We start from the raw sequence: 22,891 nt of genomic DNA on the forward strand, positions 1-22,891 counted from the left end.
TGGGAGCCATAAGAGCCAGCTCTTCTAAGGGAACCGAGCCAGAAGACCTCCCATCACTCTTAAAAGTACCATTTCCCAAAGCTGAACTATCTCAGTAATCTTGCTGGTTTCAGGATTCTCTCATTCTTAAGTAAAGTTGCAATCATGTTAAAGATACCAGAGAATAGAAACATGGCATTCTTTAATATTAGAAACAAAAGACGGAAGAGAGTGAGAAAGGCTTTAAAGAAGAATCTTTAAGTAGCTGACCTTAACTTGTCTCAACCAGCCAGCTGTTAGCACCTTCAGAACAAACTGAAGGCTTTAGTTTCATCTTTCTATTCATTCAACAGGAATGAATAGAAAGATGAAATAAAGAGAGGTGTAATGAGACGGAGACCTTGTCTTTATATTCTTCTGTTTTTGTTGGCTGGGTTGTCTGCATGCTTGACATCTGCACCTCATGTTCTCCATTAGTGAAGTCAACAAAACAACTTAATGGATAGTAGTAGAGACAGATGCCATCAGAATGCTATTTAAATTTGTATGAGGACCGAGGGCGTGCGGGGCTCTGTAAAGAGGAGGGCCGTAAAGAGGTAAAGCGAGAGGAGTATGGCGGGCGAGTTGTGGGTGTGTGATAGTGTTGGCAGAGGTTTTAACACAGGGGGCTGTGAGGTGAAAACAAGGTCATGTACACTGTACTAAGCTCGCTAAATATTCACGACGCCCAGAGCAGACCCTCACTCTATTATGAATGACATCTGGCCTTGGCAGCTTGTTAGATTCAGTAGCTCATAACCACGCTGATGTGATAAGTCGCCATTGCTCTCTTTTGTCCTCTGCCTGTCTCTCCCTGCCTCAAAGCAACTCCCATCACTCGAGCTTGGAGTTTTAGGTCTAAATGGTGGGTTGCCTGTTGAAGAGACAGTCCCTCTGTGTGGAGGTGGTGATTTAGTGGGGAGATAAGCTCTCCGTAATGGCAGGGTGGAATAATTCCTCTTTAACTAGGAGGCTTGGCTCTCTCCACCCTGCAGAGGAAAATGTAACCGCTCCTCTTCTTTATTTTTCCCTTCTCTCCTTTCTTTGTTGTTCCTTTCACTCCTCGTCTTTTTCGAGTGACTTCAGAAATAATCACTTGTCATGTCATGTTTTTAATTTCCTTTCATTCAGACATGGTGTAAATCTTAATGCAGTGCCAATTTCAGTGTCATGGACTTTGTAACACCCCCCCGCCCCAAACCTAGTAACAGCACCTTCTAAAAGCTGCTGTATCTGGCTCTACAAGGCTATAAATAGCATCTTAAACTATTTAATAAAATGATGAACACGGTAACCTTTCTTTTGTTAGGCTGATGTTTGTCAAGGCAACTTTCAAATAACCCATCGATTAAAAAAAAAAAAGACAACTTGATTGGCATTGGGAAAAAACACAACAAAATAAAATAAAATTGGCACATCATTGGAACAAGAACAAAAAATCCCAACTCTTATCTTCATGAAGGCGGGATGAGAAGGCTGTCTGATTAGTCCTTAGAGACATGAGAGGACAACGAGGCAAAGAATAAAGTGGTGCTGATGAATGAAGGAAGTGGAGGACTGAAGATGTTACTGTTTCTTACTTTCTACACGGCTCTTATCTGTAACCCCAATCACTCACTGGTGTCTGCCTCTCACGCTCCATTTCAGCTTTTTCCTCACAGTGGCAGAGAAAACTGGGAGGTCCTTTGTGCTGTACATAGATCTCAGTTTATATTTGACTCTGCAGGTTGATATGACGTGTAAGGCAGCTGTTGTGGAAACTACACAGAGCGATTGATAATGGAAGTGTTGCATTAGGCTGCCCCCTGGAGGCTTTAGCAGTAACATCAAGCTGCAACCGTTAGACACCTGTAATTGTGTTTATTGAAGGAAAACTTTAAAACTCTGTTATAAGCGACATTCTGTGTGATCATTTGCAACCATAGAGCCATAAACATGCGTCTGATAATACATGAGTACCCAGTGCAGACCAGTTGTGCACACGAGGAATCATGAACCTGTCATTGTGCTCTCCTTGCAGCCCTGCTGTCGTCGTGGTGCGAGGAGCTGGGTCGCCTCCTCCTTCTGCGTCACCAGAAGAACAGACAGAACGAACCACAGGGGAAAGTCCCCATGCAGCCCGGCATGAACAGCATGAAGCCCGGCCTCACGCACAGGTGAGATACATGCCCTGTCAGATTACAAAGCCTGCTGCAGTTGGCTCGCAGTAAAGTCACATTTTCAATAAAGTATGTGGTGGGAGGAAACTGCATCTGAATAACCAGTGTACAATATATTGCCAGCTTCCCATGCATGTGAACTTGAGACATCCCATTCTAAGTCCATAGGGTTTAATATTATGTCGGCCCAGCCTCTGCAGCTATAACAGCTCCAACTCTTTTAGGAAGGCTTTCCACAAGGTTTAGGAGTGCTTATGGGAATTTTTCACCATTCTGAGATCACACACTGATAATGGACGATGAGGCCTGGATAACAGTCTCCACTCTAATTCATCCCGAAGGTGATCTGTCAGGTTGAAGATAGGACTCTGTGCAGACCAGTCAAGTTCTTCCATACCAAACTGTTTCCACAAAGTCCAAAATGTTAAAGCATTAAGAGTTTCTTTTACTGGAAGTAAGGGGCTGAGGCCAACTGCTGAAAAACAGCCCCACACCATAAACCCCCTCCACCAAACTTTACATTGGGTACAGTGCAGTCAGACAAGAAGCATTCTCCTGGCAACCGCCAAACCCAGACTCACCCATCGGATTGCCAGATGGAGAAGTGTGATTCGTCAGTCCAGGCAATATGTCTCCACTGCTCTCGAGTCCAGTGGTGGCACGCTTTACATCACTGCATCTGACACTTTGCACTGAGCTTGTGATTTAAGGCTTGGATGCAGCTGTTTGGCCGTGGAAGCCCATTCCATGAAGTTTGCCACACACTGTGAAGGAGGTCTGTAACGACTGACTGCAGAAAGTTGGTGACCTCTGTGCACTGTGCGCATCAGCACCTGCTGACCCCACTCTCTGATTTTACGTGGCCTACAACCTCATGGTTGAGTTGTTGTCGTTCCCAATCGCTTCCACTTTGTTATAACAGCTGACTGGTGAATATTTAGCAGTACAGGGGGCGTCCTATTACAGTACCACCTTGGAGTTCCTGAGAGCAACATGTTCTTTCACAGATCATTGTAGAAACAGTCTGCATTCTTAGGTGCTTAAATACACCGTAGTCATGGAAGTGATTGGAACACGTGAGTTCAATGATTTGGATGGGTGAGTGAATACTTTTGGCAATATAGTGTATATAAGGCATCAGAGGAAGTCATTAAAGAAATTAAGGTTCACATCTAAAATTCAGGCCTCATGAGGGTTTCCACTGATTGGAGAAAAGCCAGAAAAATTTGTGGAAGTGAAGTGATGTGAAGTGCAAGGGCAAACCTAGAGGGAAGACAGATGTGAGGTAATGCTTTTAGAGAACAGCGTGTGCTCGGACCTCTCTCAAAAAAACAAAAAAAAAGAAGAAAAAAAAAAGCCTGGAGTTAGCCAAGAGTCCTGTTTGCTTCTGCTGAAGATCTTGGGATAATGTGTATTTATGAGGAAATATTGAACATGTCGTCCATTCTGAGAGCTAACCTCTCAGGGAAAACAGGGTGCCTTCCAAGAGCAGCAGTTCCCTCCCACACTGCTGGCCACTTGCCTCTCCCCTCATGGAGACTTAGCTTGTTTATCATGTGTAACAGAATCTCGTATTTTACTCTATTTGTTTTAAATCTGAACGCTAAACATTCCAGATGTGTACTACCTATCCTTATCCGAAGAACTTAGATGTTTACCGGTGCATGCGGACAGACGAGTCCTTATCGGCACATTTGGAAATTTTGACTCATCTTACTTGTGCGGTCATTAGCAGATTTCCTGGCTCGAAATGTGGTGTGAAACTCAACGCCAGACATTTAAATTGAATGAACATTTCGGCTTAAGAAACCCCAGAGTTACTCAGAACTTTAAGTGACATCAGGCACATGTTTGTGTTTTGATCTGTTTTCCAGCGATGGCTCATTTCCCTATGACTCTGTCCCCTGGCAACAAAACGCCAACCAGCCCCCTGGGTCATTGTCCGTGGTTACAACAGTGTGGGGCGTTACCAACACATCACAGAGTCAGGTATGTCCATGCATGAAAAGCACCCACTCTGTAATTATATGAGTTGAGCAAACAGTTTTAAGACAGGTTTATTGCACAAACCTAGCAGATAGTTTCACTTCCTCTTTGATTCTTCGTTAAATATAGGTGCTGGGCAACCCAATGGCAAACAGCAATAACCCCATGAATCCTGGGGGTAACCCAGTGGGATCGGGCATGTCTGGCAATGCAGCAGGGCTCAATTCACCCCAGTTCAATGCGCAGCAGCAACAGTTCCCAAATAAAGGCGGTTCCAGCCAATCATACATGCAGCAGAGCATGTACGGCAGGCCCGGCTACCCTGGTGGTCCTGGAGGATACAGCGGGAGGTGAGAAACAGGATACCAGTCTTCTTTTTTATTCTTTAAGACAGCAGCTCCGGTTTTAAAAGAGTGGTTAAAACATAAATCATGTGTTCATCAGTTACTCTGGAGGCCCGAATGCACCACCAGGAGGTATGGGAATGGCCTCCCACACACGTCCTCCTGGTGACTTCACCCAGCCAGCTGCTGCAGCTGCAGCTGCTGCTGTTGCTGCCGCCGCTGCTACTGCGACAGCCACTGCAACAGCCACTGTAGCGGCTCTGCAGGAAACCCAGAATAAAGACATGAACCAGTATGGACAGGTACAGTACACACCTGCTATGAGGCAAACAGTTTGATGGAGGAAGATGTTAGGTAACTACCTGCTGCAAAATGTAGCCATTAATTATTCGGTTGTTTTCTCCAGATGTGTCCATCGTTCCAGATGGGCCATGCGCCAGCCTACAATAGCCAGTTTATGAATCAGCCAGGCCCACGAGGTCCCCCTGGGGGAATGAATCCATCCAGCATGGGATCCACCATGAACAACCCCAATATGAGCGGGCCTCCAATGGGTATAAACCAGGCGAGAACCCCAGGCATGACGCCTTTTGGAGCTCACAGCCAGAGGATGCCTCAGCAAGGTTATCCCGGTGGACCTCGACAGGGCATACCCATGCAGGGGATAAAGAGGCCATATCCTGGGGATGTGAGTGGAAATATCAGACATGAATATTCTTCTTGTTGTAGCACCTGAGACATGTATATATATATAATGTCTTTTCTTCTTTTTTTTAACTTTCTTCTTGAAGGGAAGCTATGGAGGTCAGCAGTATGGGCCAAACAGTCAGTTCCAACAGCAGGGGCAGTATCCCTCATCAAATGCCTCCAGACCATTGCCCTCTCCTAACTACCCCAGCCAGAGGATGCCGGGGCAACAGGGCCAAGGGCAGTACCCGCCTGGCATGCCCATGAGCCAGTACTACAAGGTTTGTTAGTCCATCATTTATGCATATTCAGGGTCAGAAGGGGGGCAAAGGAAGCGAATTATTCAGAAGATCAGGACGTTTGAACCCTTGTCACCTAAACTATAGTGCATCCCTGGCACTAAAGGGAACTGTATCAATTCTTTTTTGCTTTTCCTTATTCAGCAGGAGCCCTTCAACGGTCAGAGCACCAACTTCTCTGGAGGCGGATACTCTTACGGCCAAGGCAGTGGGGTATGTTTTTCCTTCGTACCCATGTAAAAGTGCAATTTCTGTCTTAGCAGGTGAAGACATTGGTGCCAGATTTGAGCCTTTCATGTCTGTGAAATGACTTTAACAGATCTTTTGATTATTGCACTTCCCCCACCTTTCTTTAGCCCCCCAGGCCTGGTAACTACCCACACTCTCCAGTCCCCGGAAACCCCACACCTCCCATGACCCCGGGAAGTAGTATTCCGCCGTATCTGTCGCCAAACCAGGATGTGAAGCCCCCGTTTCCAGCCGACATGAAACCAAATATGACAGCACTTCCGCCCCCTCCAAGTAAGTACCCAAGCAGACCTGAAACAAGTCGTTCACATGACTCATTCGTCTGTTTTTGTCCTTTTTATCCTTTTATCTCACCTCCTGACATTTACATTCTGAGATTAAAAGCCATCCTCTCCCGTTTTCCTCGTCTGCAGCTATCCCCAACGAGGAACTACGTCTGACGTTCCCAGTCAGGGACGGAGTGGTGCTGGAACCGTTCCGCTTGGAGCACAACCTGGCTGTCAGCAACCACGTCTTCCACCTTCGACCGTCCGTCCACCAGACCCTCATGTGGAGGTAAAAACCTTGCAGTTTCGTATTTGTTGTTACTAGTGCAGCATGTGCACAGCAAGCACTAAAATGAATGTGTGGTGAAAGTTGCTACATTGTGGGTGCTGTTATTTTAGGCTGTTGTTATAGCGCCACATGAATGTGACAGACGTGAGATTTATACTAAATCACGTGTTACTGCAGAGTTTATTAATAGTGAGAATCTTGATTTGTCATAAGCTAGCACAGTGTTGCCTACATACAATCCGCCTCATTTCTTTGTATTTGCATCGAAGGAGGCAGATTTCTTCTTTCTTTTCTTTGCAAGGTTTTTGCCTTCATCAGATAATGTAATAGTGAAGAGTACACAGGAAAGGAGGGAGAGTGAGGGCCTTGGGTCAGAATCAAACCCGAGTTGTTGCATTCAGCCTTGCGACATCTCCTCACCCCCTGAGCTAAACTGGCACCCGTGTTTTTTATAAAGTGGTCTTAAGCAATAGTTCTCCAGGATTTCTGGAGATCTTTCAAAGTTTTTATTTGGACACTGCCTGCTTTTCCAGTCATTTTCAGTTCTTTCCTCATAGCTGCCAAAAACAAACAACCATGAGCCAAAAACCTGGCATATGTCTTCAGGGTGTGCAGTATGTCCTTAAAAAATAGAGTAAATTGGACACGTGGAGGGCAAAAGATGAGGTTACAGGTCTTAAAAAATAGGCAAAATCCAAAATCTGGCATCTGACCTTTCACTTGATCCATCTGCTATCCATGAAGCCTCATCAGAAATGGTCTCAGTGGATGGGTGTCTGTCAATAAGTCATCCTAAGGAAGGGAAACAAGAAAAAAACCAAAGATTGACTTTCAAACTCATTAGAATTGGTTAACCTCTATTTGTGCCTGATGTATTGTACAGACTGTGCGGCTGTCGTTTTGTTTTTCCCAGTTTTTTCCACTAACTGTTATTCCTCTGGTTACCCTCGAAGGTCTGACCTCGAGCTGCAGTTTAAGTGCTACCATCATGAAGACAGGCAAATGAACACCAACTGGCCTGCTTCCGTCCAGGTCAGCGTCAACGCCACGCCTCTCACCATCGAGAGGGGAGACAACAAAACCTCCCACAAACCCCTGCACCTGAAGCACGTTTGCCAACCCGGGAGGAACACCATCCAAATTACGGTCACCGCATGCTGTTGTGTGAGTATTCGCATTCTCAGAGCACCGACTAGCAGCTTCGATATGTAGCGGCTTCATTCATTAGTTCAGACAAGCTGGAGTGATTTCCACACACGTGATTTCAATTTGCATTGTCTGGAGTATGAATGAGATTCAGCTGTCTGTACTAATTCTGCTTGTGTTCATGGCTTCTTTTCTTTGCAGTCCCACCTGTTTGTGCTTCAGCTGGTCCACAGGCCATCTGTGCGATCCGTCCTCCAGGGGCTCCTGAAGAAGAGACTCCTCCCTGCAGAACACTGCATCACCAAGAGTACGGCTCCTTTGCGTAGTTAATGTTCAATAATACATCCGAATTCAGTGAACTCAACCCTGTTTCTCTTTATCGTTCTTTAAGCACATCTATGACTGCTCCCTCTGTGACACTTTATATTTTCAGTTAAGAGAAACTTCAGCAGCGTTGCGGCCTCGGCGGGCAACACTACTCTTAACGGGGAAGACGGCGTGGAGCAGACGGCCATTAAAGTGTCTTTGAAATGTCCCATCACGTTCAGACGCATCCAGCTACCTGCGAGGGGGCACGACTGCAAGCATGTTCAGGTTTGCGTGCATTTAAGTGGAAATAATGTTAATGGAAATGCGTGCCTGGTGTTGCAGTGAATTGAAGAATATTATCCTAATGAGGATGTGATGTTTCTGTCTGCAGTGCTTTGATCTGGAGTCCTACTTGCAGCTCAACTGTGAGAGGGGGACATGGAGGTGTCCTGTGTGCAAGTAAGGAGGCTTGTGTAAAAATACGTTTAGGGAATCCATCCAGTAGCTTATGTGTTGTTTTTATTCTGTTGTTTTTTTTTATAGTAAAACTGCGTTATTAGAAGGTCTGGAGGTGGATCAGTACATGTGGGGAATCCTGAATGCCATTCAAAAGTAAGTTCACTCTGTTTGGCCTGTTTTTACACGCACAAATTGTTTAGACGTGAAGCCAACATGATTTGTTTTCTCCTCCAATAGTTCAGAGTTTGAGGAGGTAACTATAGACCCCACATGTAGCTGGCGACCTGTCCCCATCAAGTCTGAGCTACACATCAAAGAAGACCCCGACGCACCGCTGGCCAAGCGCTTTAAAACAATGAGCCCGAGTCAGATGACCATGCCTAATGTGATGGAAATGATCGCACAGCTAGGGCCAGGCCCCGGCCCAGGATCTGGACCCGGACCTGGGCCGAGTCCATACCCACCACACCCCGGTCAACATGTTAGTGGCAACGGGGGAGATTACCCGGGAGCAGGTAATGAAAAGCAGGCAGCGTCCTGCAGTGTAGAAAAATAACAGGAGAGTCATCTCATTTATCGGAAGAATGAGCCGTTGTGCATTTTGCAGCAGGATCTATTGATGTGTCTCTAGTGCATTAAACAAAGAAACAGCCCCAAGGAGAGTTTTATGCTGAAACTGTTTTAAAAAAATGTTCCTGCTCTGATAAATGTTTCTCATCAGTAAAAAAAAAAGTAGAATGGGTATATCCTGTTATGTAACTGCTTTGATAAAGGTACATTTTATTTGCAACATCAGGGATTCCTCATCAAATGAGTGAGCGGGACCAAACTGCAGTTAGCCCCTTCAAAAGATGTGTTTTATCTTCTCTCCTTGTAGGCAACAGCTACCACACCCAGGGGAATTTCGACTTCCCTCACGGGAACCCCTCCGGCGGCGGAGGAGGTGGAGGGGGTCCCCCTATTAATGACTTCATCCATGGACCTCAGCTATCCCATCCTCCGGACGGGCCTGGTGGTCTCCTCCCACAGGATAAGCCCCTCAGCCACAGCATGAATGATCCAGTGAGTACATCTGACTTTGGCTGCTCATGGTTTATGGGAATCAAGTTGCACATTAAGCTTTTCATATATTTGGGCTTTTTTTTAATGTGATGCTAAGTTAGTCATGTTTGCTGCTTAGTCTGAGGAAGAAACTCTCTAGAGAATCTGTGCCGTACTGAAAACCTGTATTTCTTATCTGACCAAGGTGCAGCCTGTGCCTCTAGCCAGCATGTGTGCTCAGTCATGCTCACATGCTCATGTCACCGTATAATGTTGCAGCTGTACATGTCTGCTGATCGCAGCTTCCATTTAGAAAGCCTGTTCCATATTATTCACGCTGGAACTCATTTCGCTCCCCCCCCTTCCTTCCCCCCTTAACACTCTCTCCTTCCCTCTCTGTGTCTCTCTCGCTTTATCCTCCTTTTTTCCCCTCCCGTCTCTCCTTCACTGTCGCTCTTTGTTTGCCCTCTCGCACTTGCAGATGTCCCATTCCGATCAGTCCCATAACTCCATGCAGCAGCAGCAGAGCTTGCATGCGTCTCCCCACCCCGGCGGCCAAACAGGGCCGCCTTTACATCACAGTGTCCAGTCAGGGCAGCCCTTGCATCACAGTGGCCAATCATCGCACCCGCCTCGCCAGTCGCAGCCTCAGCCGCAGCCTCAGCATCCCGGGCAGAACAGTCATCCTCACAGCGATCTGAACTTTAACCCCTCCTCAGATGGGCAGATGGGTCAGGGAGCCCAGGATATGCCCGAACCCTCCCTGGATGTAAGTGTGTCTGCTTTGGGTGCCGTAAGCTAACTGTTGACCTGTTGTCTGCCGCAGCTGCTCTCATCTCTCTGCTGTTTTCTGTTAACATTTGACTCTCAGTGGTAGCTGTTTATGTGCACGCTAGCATCAACACTTCATATGAAGTCACTAGAAAAGGTAAATTTGCCTTCCTTGAAAAAAAGAACAAAAGAAATCATGTTTTTGTTTTTTTCTGCCTTTCGTGCACAGTTGCTTCCCGAACTGGCGAATCCAGAAGAGCTGCTCTCGTACCTGGACCCCCCCGACCTTCCCACCAACAGCAACGACGACCTCCTCTCCCTTTTTGAGAACAACTAGCACCTTCGCCTTGCCCACAAGCCCCTCGTTCACCCCCGCGGGAGTCGTGACGTGTCGGACCGCCCCGTCCACAGACGCCTGACCGACCTCCTGTTAACACTTCAAAACAGCTTTCTTATGCACTTACACACAAACGGAGAATGTGCGGCACAGGAGCACAGCTGGGGGGGGAAGGGGCGGGGCACCTGTTTGGGAACTCCTAGGGAGAGAGCAGGAGAGCCTCTCGTCCCCCACACTTCCTTCTTTCGCTTGTGCAAAGATTCAACACACCAGTTCCACCACCTTTGACTCGAAACACGCCATTTACAGCCATGTCGGTGGGCACTAAAGTGACTTCATATATACATATATATATATATATGTGTGTGTGTATATATGTATACATATACATATATATATTAAATATTTGTGACTTTTTTTCAACTGAAAAACTGTGCAGCTATAATCATTATATGTAATCAACACAGAGGAGACAGGAGCCGTTGTGGGCTCCAGGAAAAGTGTTGTAGCTTTGTTGTTTATATAAATATCTATAATTTTCATTTAAAAAAAAAAGGACGAGAGTCGGCGGCAAAGACATTGTCTTGTAAGAGTGTTTTTACCCTTGAAATGTGTTCTTCCAAAACTTTGGCGTATGCCATGCCCTTTGACCTTGCCACCCCCCCACCTCCCTAGACTTCTGAATGTGTGTGTGTGTGTGTGTCTGTGTGTGCGTGAGGTGGTTAAATAACTGGAACTCATCAGAATCAGTGCACTGAGAGGACAAACTCAATCGTCCTTGAGTGTCAGCGGAGGAGGCGAGTGCACATAGTGTGAAATGTGGTGTGTGTGTGTGTGTGTGCCCGACTGCGAGTGTGTTTCCGCGTCCTCTTTCGTTTGCCTGCGAGCGTACGTGGAAAACAGCGGGAGAGAGAAAGTTTGAGACAGAAGAGGAGGGGGGAGGGAGGGGACAATCGAGCTTAAAGAGCTGTCTCAGCACCTGTGTATTTATTGTGACGTTTCACTTCTCATCGAATTCAGCACCGTTTCCATCACAAGTGCATGTGTGCCAACGGCTCCTGTTGTCTTTTGTCCAGCCTAGATGTGCTTGATCAAATCAATATCTTTCTAGTCTTTATATTTATTATTTTATTGTAAATTCATCGGGGTTTTTTGTTCTTTGTCAGCGTCTTTGTGTTTTCTTCGTTCAACCTCCTGCTCCCTTTCCCTTCATTGACACGAATCAGTCACCGCAGCTGTCCTGTGCTTTTTGTAAGGGGTTGAGTCTGGATATTACTGTGTGTTGGTGTAACAGCAGGATTTCAGCATCCCACAGACATCCACAGAAGTTTTTAAAATCACTGTTTTATAAAAAAAAAAAAAAATCAAACACACACACACAGAAAAAAAATCTGTATGACTGTACTGATCTTTTGTTGTTTTATTACTGTTTGGGAGGGGGAAGAAAAAAAACAACCTGCATGACCCGACAGTGTTTCCAGAGCTGTTGTATATACCCTTTGTGAATACATTGTGAATGTACAGTACTGTACCTAACTATTACTGGCATCTACATGGTACTGCGTGTCTGTCGGTGACAACTCACACACATTAAATACACACAGTCCCCGATAAACAGTCCAACATTGTAAGGAATTGATTTAAATGCACTCTCACTGGCTTTGTATTAAGTACCTGTGTATTGTGTACAGTTTTTTCCATTACTCTGTGACTTTGAATCAGCGGGAAGAAACATATAAAAGGTTGTTAATGCAGCTCTGAGGTCCAAATTTCTCCAAAACGTATTTGTTCAATATTATTGGATCCTCATCTTCTTTATTTAAGGTGAGAATGTGCAAAAAAAAATGTCCTCTGGATGGTTTTGAGGTGTGATACTGAGCTTTTCATAGCCATCGATCTGTGTGTTTCCATCACTTTTGTTTTGCATTTTAAGTTATTTTTGTCCAGTGTTTGTATGAGAGTAAAATTTGGTTTACATCAGTTTATGCAGTAAAGACAATGAATATGAAGTAAACTGTATGTCATTGGTTAAAAAAAAAAAAAAGTCGCCCATATTTAGGCTTTATGATCCTTTTTCAAGAACCGCATTTTGGCTTCAAGAGTAATCACATGGCCTGCATACAACACAGCTGAAAGAGTCAAATGTTGTTTTGTGTTTGTTTATATGTTTGTTAAAGACAATGCACTGCCGCATTGGGATGTTTTATTTCCCTACACAGTGTGTAATTATGACTGTAACCTTTCACAAAAATCAAGTAATTTTCGCGACACACTTTGTACTAGTTGAGGATTTAAAGGAGAAGACGATTAATATTGTAAAATGAAATTCGGGAAAGACCCCCAGTAAGGATTGGGGGACGGGTTTGGGATATAAGGGATATTTTGTACATAATGTAAATGACAAATAGAGACACGTTAACAGAAATGTATTCATTTTCTCCAGTGGGAGTGTGCATAGTGTATTTAGAATTTGTAAAGCTTGCATCCTCCTGTCAGACATTGAATTGGGAAAATGAGTCTGTGTTTGATTATGTCTGTGCAGACCTCTCTAACCATGCCTGTTCATTTATGTAAGATACTTTATGAACCCCTTCGACAAGGGGTTCAAGAAAAAGAAAAGACATTTTTCCTCTTGTGTAATATGAAAATTCTGTGTATTTCGTTATTACCTGTGTACTTTATAAAGGTGCTACGAAATTATTCCGACCTTTTGAGGTATAATTGGGACTCGGGAGACATCGAGCTTCGAGAAGGCTCTCGAGGGTTGTTTCCAAAATTTACAGTTTGTAAAACATTTTGTCAAATTTATAATTTTTATGCAATTTGGCAAACTTATGCTATAAAGGTACAATCTGAAGTGATTGGCACAAGTGGCAGTTGTCTATTTGGTTTTGTACATTCTATGTACAATCATTTCATATTCTAAACTGGTCAGAAGAACATTGTGATTTTTAGTCTTGCAAATCTGTATGTAGTTAGATGATGTGACATCCTAATATTTATCTAATAAATATGTATTCAGATGAAACACAGTCGGCGGCCTTCTGTGTATTTTGGGCTTGACTTGTCCAACATGTTCCATGGAACAATAAAAAAATTCAATTCACTTGTATTTACATGTAGTGCAAAATCACAAAGCAGTCGCCTCAAAATGCTTTTAACACAAAGAAACCTCTGGCGGAACAATCACAGGGAGGGGCAGTCATGTGACGCAATGAGTTGGAGTTAATTAGAGGAAGACAGGACAAACAGGAAGACAGTCAGAGATTACTAATATCTAGTAACTAAATGCAAAGTGGTGTGTAAGCACATAGCGAGTCATGGAAAGCCCTCAGCAGCTAGGCCTATTATAACATAACATAATATAACATAATTAAGAGAGGATTCAGGGTTACCTGATCCAGCCCGAACATTGAAATGCAGACCACAAAGTTGAAATCATTCACCGTCTCACAGCTCAGTGCCTCAGCTGAACGCTCCACTGATACACATGGACACATCCAGGTGGTAAACTCCATACATTTAAGCTTCTTTAGCCTGTTTACAAGTTGCTATGCACAGCAGGCGCCTTTACAACCCACATCCAGCTCAACTCTGACCTTCATGCTTTGTTAGTGATAGTGTGATGCTGCTGTTCTAAATATAGTCAGTTTAAACTACTTATATATTATGTACAGCTGAGTGAAAAAGGAAGAACGCTCCATGACTCAGTAGCTTGCAGAACCACATTTAACAGCAAGAATTTGAAGCAAACAATTTATGTATGACTTTCTCGGTCTCTTACGTCATGGATTTTTCCCCCCGTTTTTTAAGTACACCACTTTCAGATACTGTTCAGCTGCAGATAGATTCAGGCTGCTAGTATCAGGGCCTAAAGATACAATATAAAATGGGCTCTTTACTATTTTTTCTGTTATGTGTAGACAGCACTAGTTCGTCCCTTCAATTAGGTGCCTTTTTTAATCCTTGAACGATTCATAGGTCAGCATTACATGTTTTGGGGGGAAAAAGGCCAGAAATAAGGCCTGAAAATGAGTGAAAAATCATCCAAAGAAAGACTTCGAAAGACCTTCAGAAAGTCTAAAGAACTACTGCCCTTTAAAAAAAATAATTACAAAAAATCTTGCATCTTGGACAAAAAATGCAGAGAAATGAGAGGTGGCTCAAGACTACCTGAATATAGCTTGAATTTAAAAACAAAGAAAAGATGCACACAAAAAAGGATTTTAAAGACCAAATCCAATTAAACATTAGAGTGTAAATTCGTGTTAATTCATTTTATTTAAATTAATGCATTTTAAAGTAATTTAAAATTATATTCAGTGACTGTTTTGGGAACGACTCAGATTTATTCATGAAATTTATACATCATGACATCAGTTCATAACATGCTGCTGTGACTCTACATCTGTTGACATCATCTACATTTCAGAAAACATTCAGAACAAGGAAATAAAAATTCCTTATTTATAGAAATATACAACTTGCTTATGTTCACAATTTACCTACCCAGTTACTTTCTGTCTGCGCGGTAAAGTGAAGTCTATATTCATGTGCGTTACTTAGCCCGTTCCTTGACGAGAGGTTTATTTTGGTAATTAATTAGCAAGCAAGCCACAGTAAAAATTTCCTTAATGCTTCCAGCAATCGATAGCGGTATAACCGAGTCAAGCAGTTTGTTTTCCTTAACCCTTCGGATTACACTCTCCACATGTGCGCTGAGTCGTTCAATTTCCTGTCTCTGGAAGCCGCTGTGTGCTAGCATCTGGCTATTTTGGCTAAGAAAAGCTGGACAGTACACCTTCCAATCCACACAGTCAGACATGAGGAATCCTTCGTCAACCACTATGGCCATGTCTTCTGTAAGAAGGTCAGCCAAACCTGATCTCCTAAAGAGTTCTTCGTCACTTATTGACCCCTGATAGAGTGAAGAAACAAAGGTCACTGCGCCATGGGGGGCCATCCCAATCAGACCTTTCATTGTGCAGTGAGACGGGGAGAACATTTCACGCTGGGGGAGAGTGGAGGATGCGGTTTGGCATTTTAGCTCCGTGCAAGTAACTATCACCTGAGTATCGGGAAAGTCTTTGAAGTCATCAGGGAGGTGAGCTTTAATGTCCTCAGCATCAATCCAGATACACACAGAACCCAAGAGAGTGTACAAGTAGTTGGTCCATGAAGAGATAATGCAGCTTACAGTCAAGGAGTGAATGCCAAACCGGTCTGCCAAGTCTCTCTCCTCAAGACCAGCAGCCAGGCACATTTGGAATAGGAACAGCTCATCAATGGGTTGCAATGACTGCCTCTGAAAAAGAAAAAAAGTCATACAACATGTTTATAAAACTAATTACACTGATCAGACATAACAGATGATGTGAATAACACTGATTTCCTATTCACCATGGCACTTGTTAGTGGGTGGGATGTATTAGGGAGCAAATGAACATTTTGTCTTCAAAGTTGTTGTTAGAAACAGGAAAAATGGGCAAGTGTAAGGATTTGAGTGAGTTTGAGAAGGGCTCTAGTGGCGTGTTCCTGGTCTGCAGTGACCAGTATCTATCAAAAGTGGTCCAAGGAAGCACCGACAAGGCCATGAGCGAACAGATGAGCCACTGTAGCTCAAATTGCCAAAAAAAAGTTAATGCTGGTCCTGATAGAAAGGTGTCAGAATACACAGTACAGTTTGTTGGGCTTAGGGCTAAATAGTTGCAGACGAGTCTGGGTGCCCATGCTGACCCCTGTCCACCGCCGAAAGCAGCAACAATGGGTACGTGAGCGTCAGATCTGGACCACGTATGGAAGAAGGTGGTCTGATCTGATGAATCACGTTTTCTTTTATATCACAAGCACAGCCAGGTGCAAGTGTGTCACTTACCCTAGGGAGCTCCAAGCACCAGATCCACCTACCTAAGCATTAAGCATCCTATACACCCTTTCATGGCCTCTTTCAGCTTTGCAACAAAGCAAAAAAGGTTCAGTAATGGTTTGAGGAACACGTTTGAGGTGTTGACATGGAGCACAAATTCCCCACATCTCAATTCAATTGAGCATCTGTGGGATGAGCTGAAGGAACAAGTCCGATCCATGGAGGCCCAACCTCACCACTTACCGGACTTGTGCCAGATACTACAGCACACCTTTAGGGGTCTAGTGGAGTCCATGCCTTGACATGTTAGAGCTGTTTTGGTTGCAAAAAGGGGGACCAACAAAATAATCAGGCAGGTGGTCATAAAATTGTGCCTGACTGATGTTAATGTAAGCAGTACCACGTGCATATGATATTTTTATATAATTCCAGGTTACAATAAAAAGGTTTGACATGTATTTCCTGTTTGTTTTTTCTCAAAATCTTTAATGCACAAATACAAACCATGTGTGATGCATTTACGGCTTCACTCCTTTCAGTAGCTTCGGACCTTGACCTGTAAATCACTTTGTGGACAGAGGGCTCAATCAGCCCCCAAAACATCATGAAGTGACGGTAACTTGCAAACCTATTGTAAAAAAAAAAAACACGGAGTAATTACAGGTCATTTACAATATTGCTCACAATCAAACTGGTATTTTTGTGTAACATGTCTAACTAAGTGTCGTAGGTTTACCCTGTGTAGAACTGAATGTCATCATCGGATCCGGCAAATCTTTGTAATCCAAAAGCAGACTGCATTTTGAGCTCCTGGACCTCTTTCCTTAACGTTCCCATTTCTTCTTTTAACTTCATGTTTTGCTCTACTGTCACATCAAGGCAAGCAGGTTCTGGGTCACAGAAATAGTCATGATCCAAGGCAGAATTATACTCCATAGGCTGCTCACCTGATGCTGGGTTACCTACAAAACATATTAAGGATTCTACATTAATATATGTTATTGTGAAAACTGTTGTCGGAACCATACTGAATTTAACCAGATAAATATTTAAGATAAGATAAGATAAAACATAAAACTTTATTGATCCCACGGTGGGGAAATTTGTGCAGCTAGCAGAAGAAGAATACAACAAATACAAATAAAATACAACAAACACAAAATAAGTTAGATAATACACTATATATTTTATATAGTGGGAGAGAGAGAGTATGCAAATGGATAACAAACAGCCACTATAATTCATTATACATTGAGAATAGCAGACACATCAACAATACACCTCTTCCAATTAATGGCTAATTAATATTATGCTGAACACAGTCCAATCAAAATCAGTCCGATCAAAATCGTCGACGACTGATTTAATAGTCGACGCGTCGTTTGAAGCTTTGTAAGATCCCAAAAGACGCAGGAATAAGTAGTAGGATTTAAGAGTGTTATAACGGACTGAAACAGAAGATGGCAGCACTGCATGTACAAGAATGCCAGCTGCCGTTAAACCTTGAAGAAGAAGAAGCTGTGTCCCATAATTCATAGCGTGGCCCATCGCGGCCCTGTGTCACTACCTGATCCGTACCGGAAACCCGATCGGTACCCCGCATGCGCGAAAGGTGTCTACTTCCGGTGTCTACTTCCCCGTGCACTTAGGCAGACAACAATGGTCGCGATATTGTTTTTCTTGCTTCTGAAGCACAAATTTATCTCTCCTGGCGGTCATGGTTCCTCAAACAGGAAGTGAGCGAGCAGTACTTCCCGCTTGCAGATATGACGTAGCGCAAAGTGCAAAGGCTCTGTTCATACAAATGTTTATTTATTTATTTGTAATCAATTAAAAATGTCAAAATGTAAGTTCACTGGAAATTGAACTGTTGCTGCATTTAAAACAAGAACGAAGGAGCTGTACTTACTGGTTCATAGTTCTTGAAACGAATGAAGTAATGTTGTTTCTCAAAATATTATTTCATTTTTATTATAAAATTAGTATTTCGACTTTATTCTAAAAATGACGAATACTGTTTTTTTCCCTTTTGCCCTACTACTTTATCGTTATAATAAAATTAATTTTAAATGTAATAATAATAATAATAATAATAATAATAATAATAATAATAAAAACGTAATTTCTATGACTAGATTTGTTTCCTCTCATGCGGGGTCACTTACTGCGCTTGTCCACACGATTTGTTTACTTTGTTTAGAAGTCAAATTCTGTAAATCAAACAGCCACATTTCTACGTTGGCATTTAAAACTTGACTTGGCCCTTTGACCCATACAGTTTTAAAATAAATACTTTTAAAACAAATGACCGTGATGAAAAATCTAAGTAAAACATACAGTAAAAACAGTGACTTGTAACTTTGAACTGAACTATCCACAGTTGCCAAAGAGCAAAACAGTTGAGCTAAACACAGGTAAACACAGTGGGAAATAGGGCTGCCACAAACGATTATTTTGATAGTCGACTAGTCACCGATTATTTTTGCGATTAGTCGACTAATCAGATCATCATCCATTGGACGTAAAACGTACAGCTTATTGCACCAGCATGCATCTGATCTTATATAACTATCATCAGCTTACAGCTTTAAGTGTTTAAGGTATGTGCTAACTAAAAATAAAGACAAGATGATAGTTTATTAAATTTTAATAAAATTTGCAGAGGTGAAGTTTAATAAACTCCTTGCTATCTAAAATATAACGGGACACCGGAGTATATTCTCGAGCATCTCACACTTCTGATAATCAGTTGTCTGCTTGACGTTTATTCAGCTGTGCAAAAACTATAACTTTAATTTCAGCCAAACCGATTTACTCAGGAACAAATAAAATACTAAAAAAAACAAACAAACAATAACATTTTTAAGTTATCTAAGTGACTTATGTCTAACCTGAGCAGCGAAAGACGGCGGTGGGTTTGAAAACGATTTGCCGGGAGTCCGGTGTTCTCACGGGCTCTAGTGAGCCTTGTCCCCGGCTAGCTATGGAGCTGGTGGGTAACAGACGTCTCCGAAAACGTCAGAACGCTTTTGAAAATATGTGGTGTCTTGATAAACTGAGCAGATATTTGAAGTTTACACAGTTACTTTCTCGCCTGAAAATATGTTAAACATTTATTTTGTGACCCAGAAAGAATAATAAGAGTAATATTAAAACTAACTAAGAAGTGGACTAACGCAGCAAAGCAGGAACTGCAGGACTGTTTCGACTGCACTGATTGGACTGTTTTTGAAGCTGCGTCTGAGAATCTGGACGAGCTCACGGACACTGACATCATACATCAGTTTTTGTGAAGACGTTTGTGTGCCAACAAAGACCTTTTGCACATACAACAACAATAAACCATGGTTCACTCCTAAACGCCAACATCTTCGTAAGGCCAAGGAGGACGCCTACAGAAGTGGTGACAGGGCCCTGTACAAGCAAGCCAGGAACACACTGACCAAGGAGATCAAAGCAGCTAAAAGGATCTACTCCCAGAAGCTGGAAGAACGGCTCTCAGCCAACGACCCTGCGTCAGTGTGGAGGGGCCTGCAGGAAATCACCAGCTACAGACGCCCCCCACCCGCTCTTGAAGCAAACAAAGACCTGGCCAACGAGTTAAACACTTTCTACTGCAGGTTTGAGACGGACAGACTCCCACGCCTCACCCTCCCCTCCCCAGAGACATTGCTTCAGACATTGACCCCCAACACACCTTCCACCTCTCCCCCCTTCACCCTCCCCAATCCAGTCTCAACGACCACCACCACCCTCCCCAATCCAGATTCAACCACCACCACCACCCTCCCCATTCCAGACTCAACAACCACCACCACCCTCTCCAATCCAGACTCAACGACCCCCACCACACCTCTCACCACCCTTTCCTCCTCCCTGAAACTCAGAATACACACTGAGGATGTGAGCCAACTATTTCAGAAACAGAAGCCCAGGAAAGCCCCCGGACCAGACGGTGTCTCACCCTCCTGCCTCAAAACCTGTGCTGAACAGCTGGCTCCCATCTTTACTCGCATCTTCAACAGATCCCTGGAGCTGTGTGAAGTTCCCTCCTGCTTCAAACGCTCCACCATCATCCCTGTTCCCAAGAAACCCACCATCACAGGACTGAATGACTACAGACCTGTCGCCCTGAGTGTCACCAGCTACCTGTCAATGGATCACCAGCTTCCTGACAGATAGAAAGCAAAAAGTGAGGCTGGGGGAGATCACTTCTGAAACTCGGTCCCTCAGTATTGGTGCCCCTCAAGAATGTGTCCTCTCACCACTACTGTTCTCCCTCTACACTAATGACTGCACCTCCAAGAACTAGGCTGTTAAAAGTTTGCAGATGACACCACCGTCATTGGCCTCATTCAGGATGGTGATGAGTCTGCATACCGGCAGGAAGTTGAGCGGCTGGTACTCTGGTGCAGTCAGCACAATCTGGAGCTGAACACTCTTAAAACTGTAGAGATGACAGTGGACTTCAGGAGACATCCCTCAACTCTGCCCCCCCTTACCATATCAGACAGCCCGGTGTTGACTGTGGAGATCTTCAAGTTCCTGGGTACCACCATCTCCCAGGACCTGAAGTGGGAGACCAACATCTCCTCCATCCTCAAAAAGACCCAGCAGAGGATGTACTTCCTGAGACAACTGGGGAAGTACAGTCTTCCACAGGAGCTGCTAATCCAGTTTTACACTGCGGTCATTGAGTCTGTCCTGTGCTCCTCCATCACAGTCTGGTATGGTGCAGCCACTAAACAGGACAGGAGCAGACTGCAGCGGACTGTACGGGCAGCAGAAAGGATCATCGGCACCCCCCTGCCCTCCATCCAGGATCTGTACCTCTCAAGAACCAGGAAACGGGCAGGGAAAATCATCACAGACCCCTCACACCATGGACACAGACTTTTTGATCTATTGCCCTCTGGCAGACGGTACAGAAGCCTGCAGACCAGGACCACCCGACATAGGAACAGTTTCTTTCCCCTCGCCATCTCCCTTCTAAACAGTTGACCTGTCACACTGCTCCCACTGCCAGACTGCAACTGCCCCTTATGTACATTCTGTAGTATTCATTCCACCTCATTCATTTCTGCATTTTATGTATATAAGTTTAGATTAGTTATTTATAGTTGGTTTACACAGCTTTGTGTATGTATGTGTACGCATGTGTAATGTATATATAGACATGTGTGTGTGTGTGTGTTTGTGTGATTTACATTGCTGTGCTTGAGAGCCACCAACTACCGGAACCAAATTCCTTGTATGTGTCTGCACATATACTTGGCCAATAAACACTATTCTGATCTGATTCTGAACTAGCTGCTGCCATTGTTGGAAACTGAGCTGGGCTATGAATTCTGGGACAGAGCTACTTCTTCTTCGGGGTTTAACGGCAGCTGGCGTCCTTGTACATGCAGTGCTGCCATCTTCTGTTTCAGTCCGTTATTACACTCTTAAATCCTACTACTTATTCCTGCGTCTTTTGTGATCTTACAAAGCTTCAAACCACACGTCGACTATTAAATCAGTCGTTGACGATTTTGATAGTCGATGTAATCGTGACTAGTCGACTAATCGTGGCAGACCTAGTGGGAAAAGTACAAGATTTTTATGGAAAATAACAATTTTACCTGCGTGGATTTCGCCTGGATTATCCGTCTCTGGCCCAGAGGAATGCGAGACTTGTGGTGGCTGTTTTGATCTCGCTCTCCCATCAAATTTCGCTGTCGTAGCAGCTTTCAACTCAGTATGACCCAGATGGATAGAGGGTGCCCAGTCTGGATCGCTTTCCATCATTTTGTAGGCTGGTTTGCCTACAAAATACAACAAACATTAGCCCGCAAAGCCACAGTAAACAAAGCAGCATAGCGCAAAGAATTGAATTCAAATCAATATAAGACTTATTCGTAACCTACATCAACAATAATGTTATGATAAATGACTTAACTACAACACATACACACTCACCTTTGTGGAAATGCTTGGAGCAGACTAACATGTGAGGTGGAGTGTTCTGGAACGTTATATTTGGTCTTCCAATAGCTGCAATCCAGGCCATCCGTTGCCTCTTCGTGACTTCGGAAACATCACTTGCATAATTTTTATTCCACGCAGGAATCCGATAAAAACCGATTCCTTTAGCCTTCGGCTTCCCGTGGCTGTCATGCGACCGGCTATGGCAGTTAATAACACAACAGGTTCTTGCCATTTGTGTCTCTGTTTGTCTGTGTGACTGTTGTCTTGTAATAGCCCCCGCGAGCTAGCCGCTTGTACCTACAATCCTTTGCGGTTTTAGCCCGGAAATTACGTCACATTTTCGAATTACTTGTGCGTACTTGCGTTCTCGTGGACTCGTGATACGTCATCAGTCGGCACATGTGTTCATTAAATTTTAATGTTTTGTTTATTTCAGTGTTTTATTTGTTCCCGATTAAATCGGTTTGGCTGGGATTAGCTGACTCTGAATTCAATCCAACATTAAAATATCCGTTTGTTTTTCACCAGAAACAAAAACAGCACGTTAATATGTGGAGATTCTGAAGGCTGCTTCAAAATGATCAGATTATATTTTAAGTATTTGTTCAGTTCTCTTCCAAACCCCAGCAGCTGTTTGTTGTAATTTTTGAGTATCTGCTAAAATAAAAATAAACGCGTTCTAACATCTCACCTGTTTG

At 43.7% G+C, this 22,891-nt stretch overlaps 2 protein-coding genes across 9 annotated transcripts in view; one reads left to right on the plus strand and one right to left on the minus strand.

The window, feature by feature from the left end:
* zmiz1a (zinc finger, MIZ-type containing 1a) overlaps nt 1-13,392 on the plus strand; it is a 107,449-nt gene extending 94,057 nt beyond the window's left edge. For 5 of the 8 annotated variants that reach the window (XM_084949333.1, XM_084949336.1, XM_084949334.1 and 2 more), the window contains 18 exons: nt 2,039-2,174; nt 4,052-4,166; nt 4,293-4,513; nt 4,608-4,809; nt 4,914-5,195; nt 5,299-5,475; nt 5,638-5,706; nt 5,850-6,015; nt 6,156-6,297; nt 7,251-7,461; nt 7,645-7,750; nt 7,877-8,037; nt 8,144-8,211; nt 8,296-8,364; nt 8,449-8,726; nt 9,089-9,273; nt 9,734-10,021; nt 10,253-13,392. In XM_084949333.1, the coding sequence (XP_084805459.1) occupies nt 2,039-2,174; nt 4,052-4,166; nt 4,293-4,513; nt 4,608-4,809; nt 4,914-5,195; nt 5,299-5,475; nt 5,638-5,706; nt 5,850-6,015; nt 6,156-6,297; nt 7,251-7,461; nt 7,645-7,750; nt 7,877-8,037; nt 8,144-8,211; nt 8,296-8,364; nt 8,449-8,726; nt 9,089-9,273; nt 9,734-10,021; nt 10,253-10,360 (2,984 nt within the window). In that variant the 3' untranslated portion in view covers nt 10,361-13,392. The other 3 variants (XM_084949335.1, XM_084949337.1, XM_084949338.1) reach the window with 3 other exon arrangements.
* LOC146374992 (uncharacterized) lies at nt 12,384-22,565 on the minus strand. Its single transcript, XM_084949342.1, has 5 exons — nt 22,185-22,565; nt 21,848-22,030; nt 16,963-17,188; nt 16,731-16,854; nt 12,384-15,665 (listed from the first exon to the last, which is right to left on the minus strand). Exons 1-5 carry the CDS (start codon nt 22,423-22,425, stop codon nt 14,919-14,921), a joined length of 1,521 nt encoding a protein of 506 aa, XP_084805468.1. The 5' UTR covers nt 22,426-22,565; the 3' UTR covers nt 12,384-14,918.
* Nucleotides 22,566-22,891: the final 326 nt, after the last annotated feature.

The sequence above is a fragment of the Perissodus microlepis genome, chromosome 13, assembly GCF_051167445.1.
Source record: "Perissodus microlepis isolate ML-2025 ecotype Zambia chromosome 13, ASM5116744v1, whole genome shotgun sequence".
Taxonomy (NCBI): domain Eukaryota; kingdom Metazoa; phylum Chordata; class Actinopteri; order Cichliformes; family Cichlidae; genus Perissodus; species Perissodus microlepis.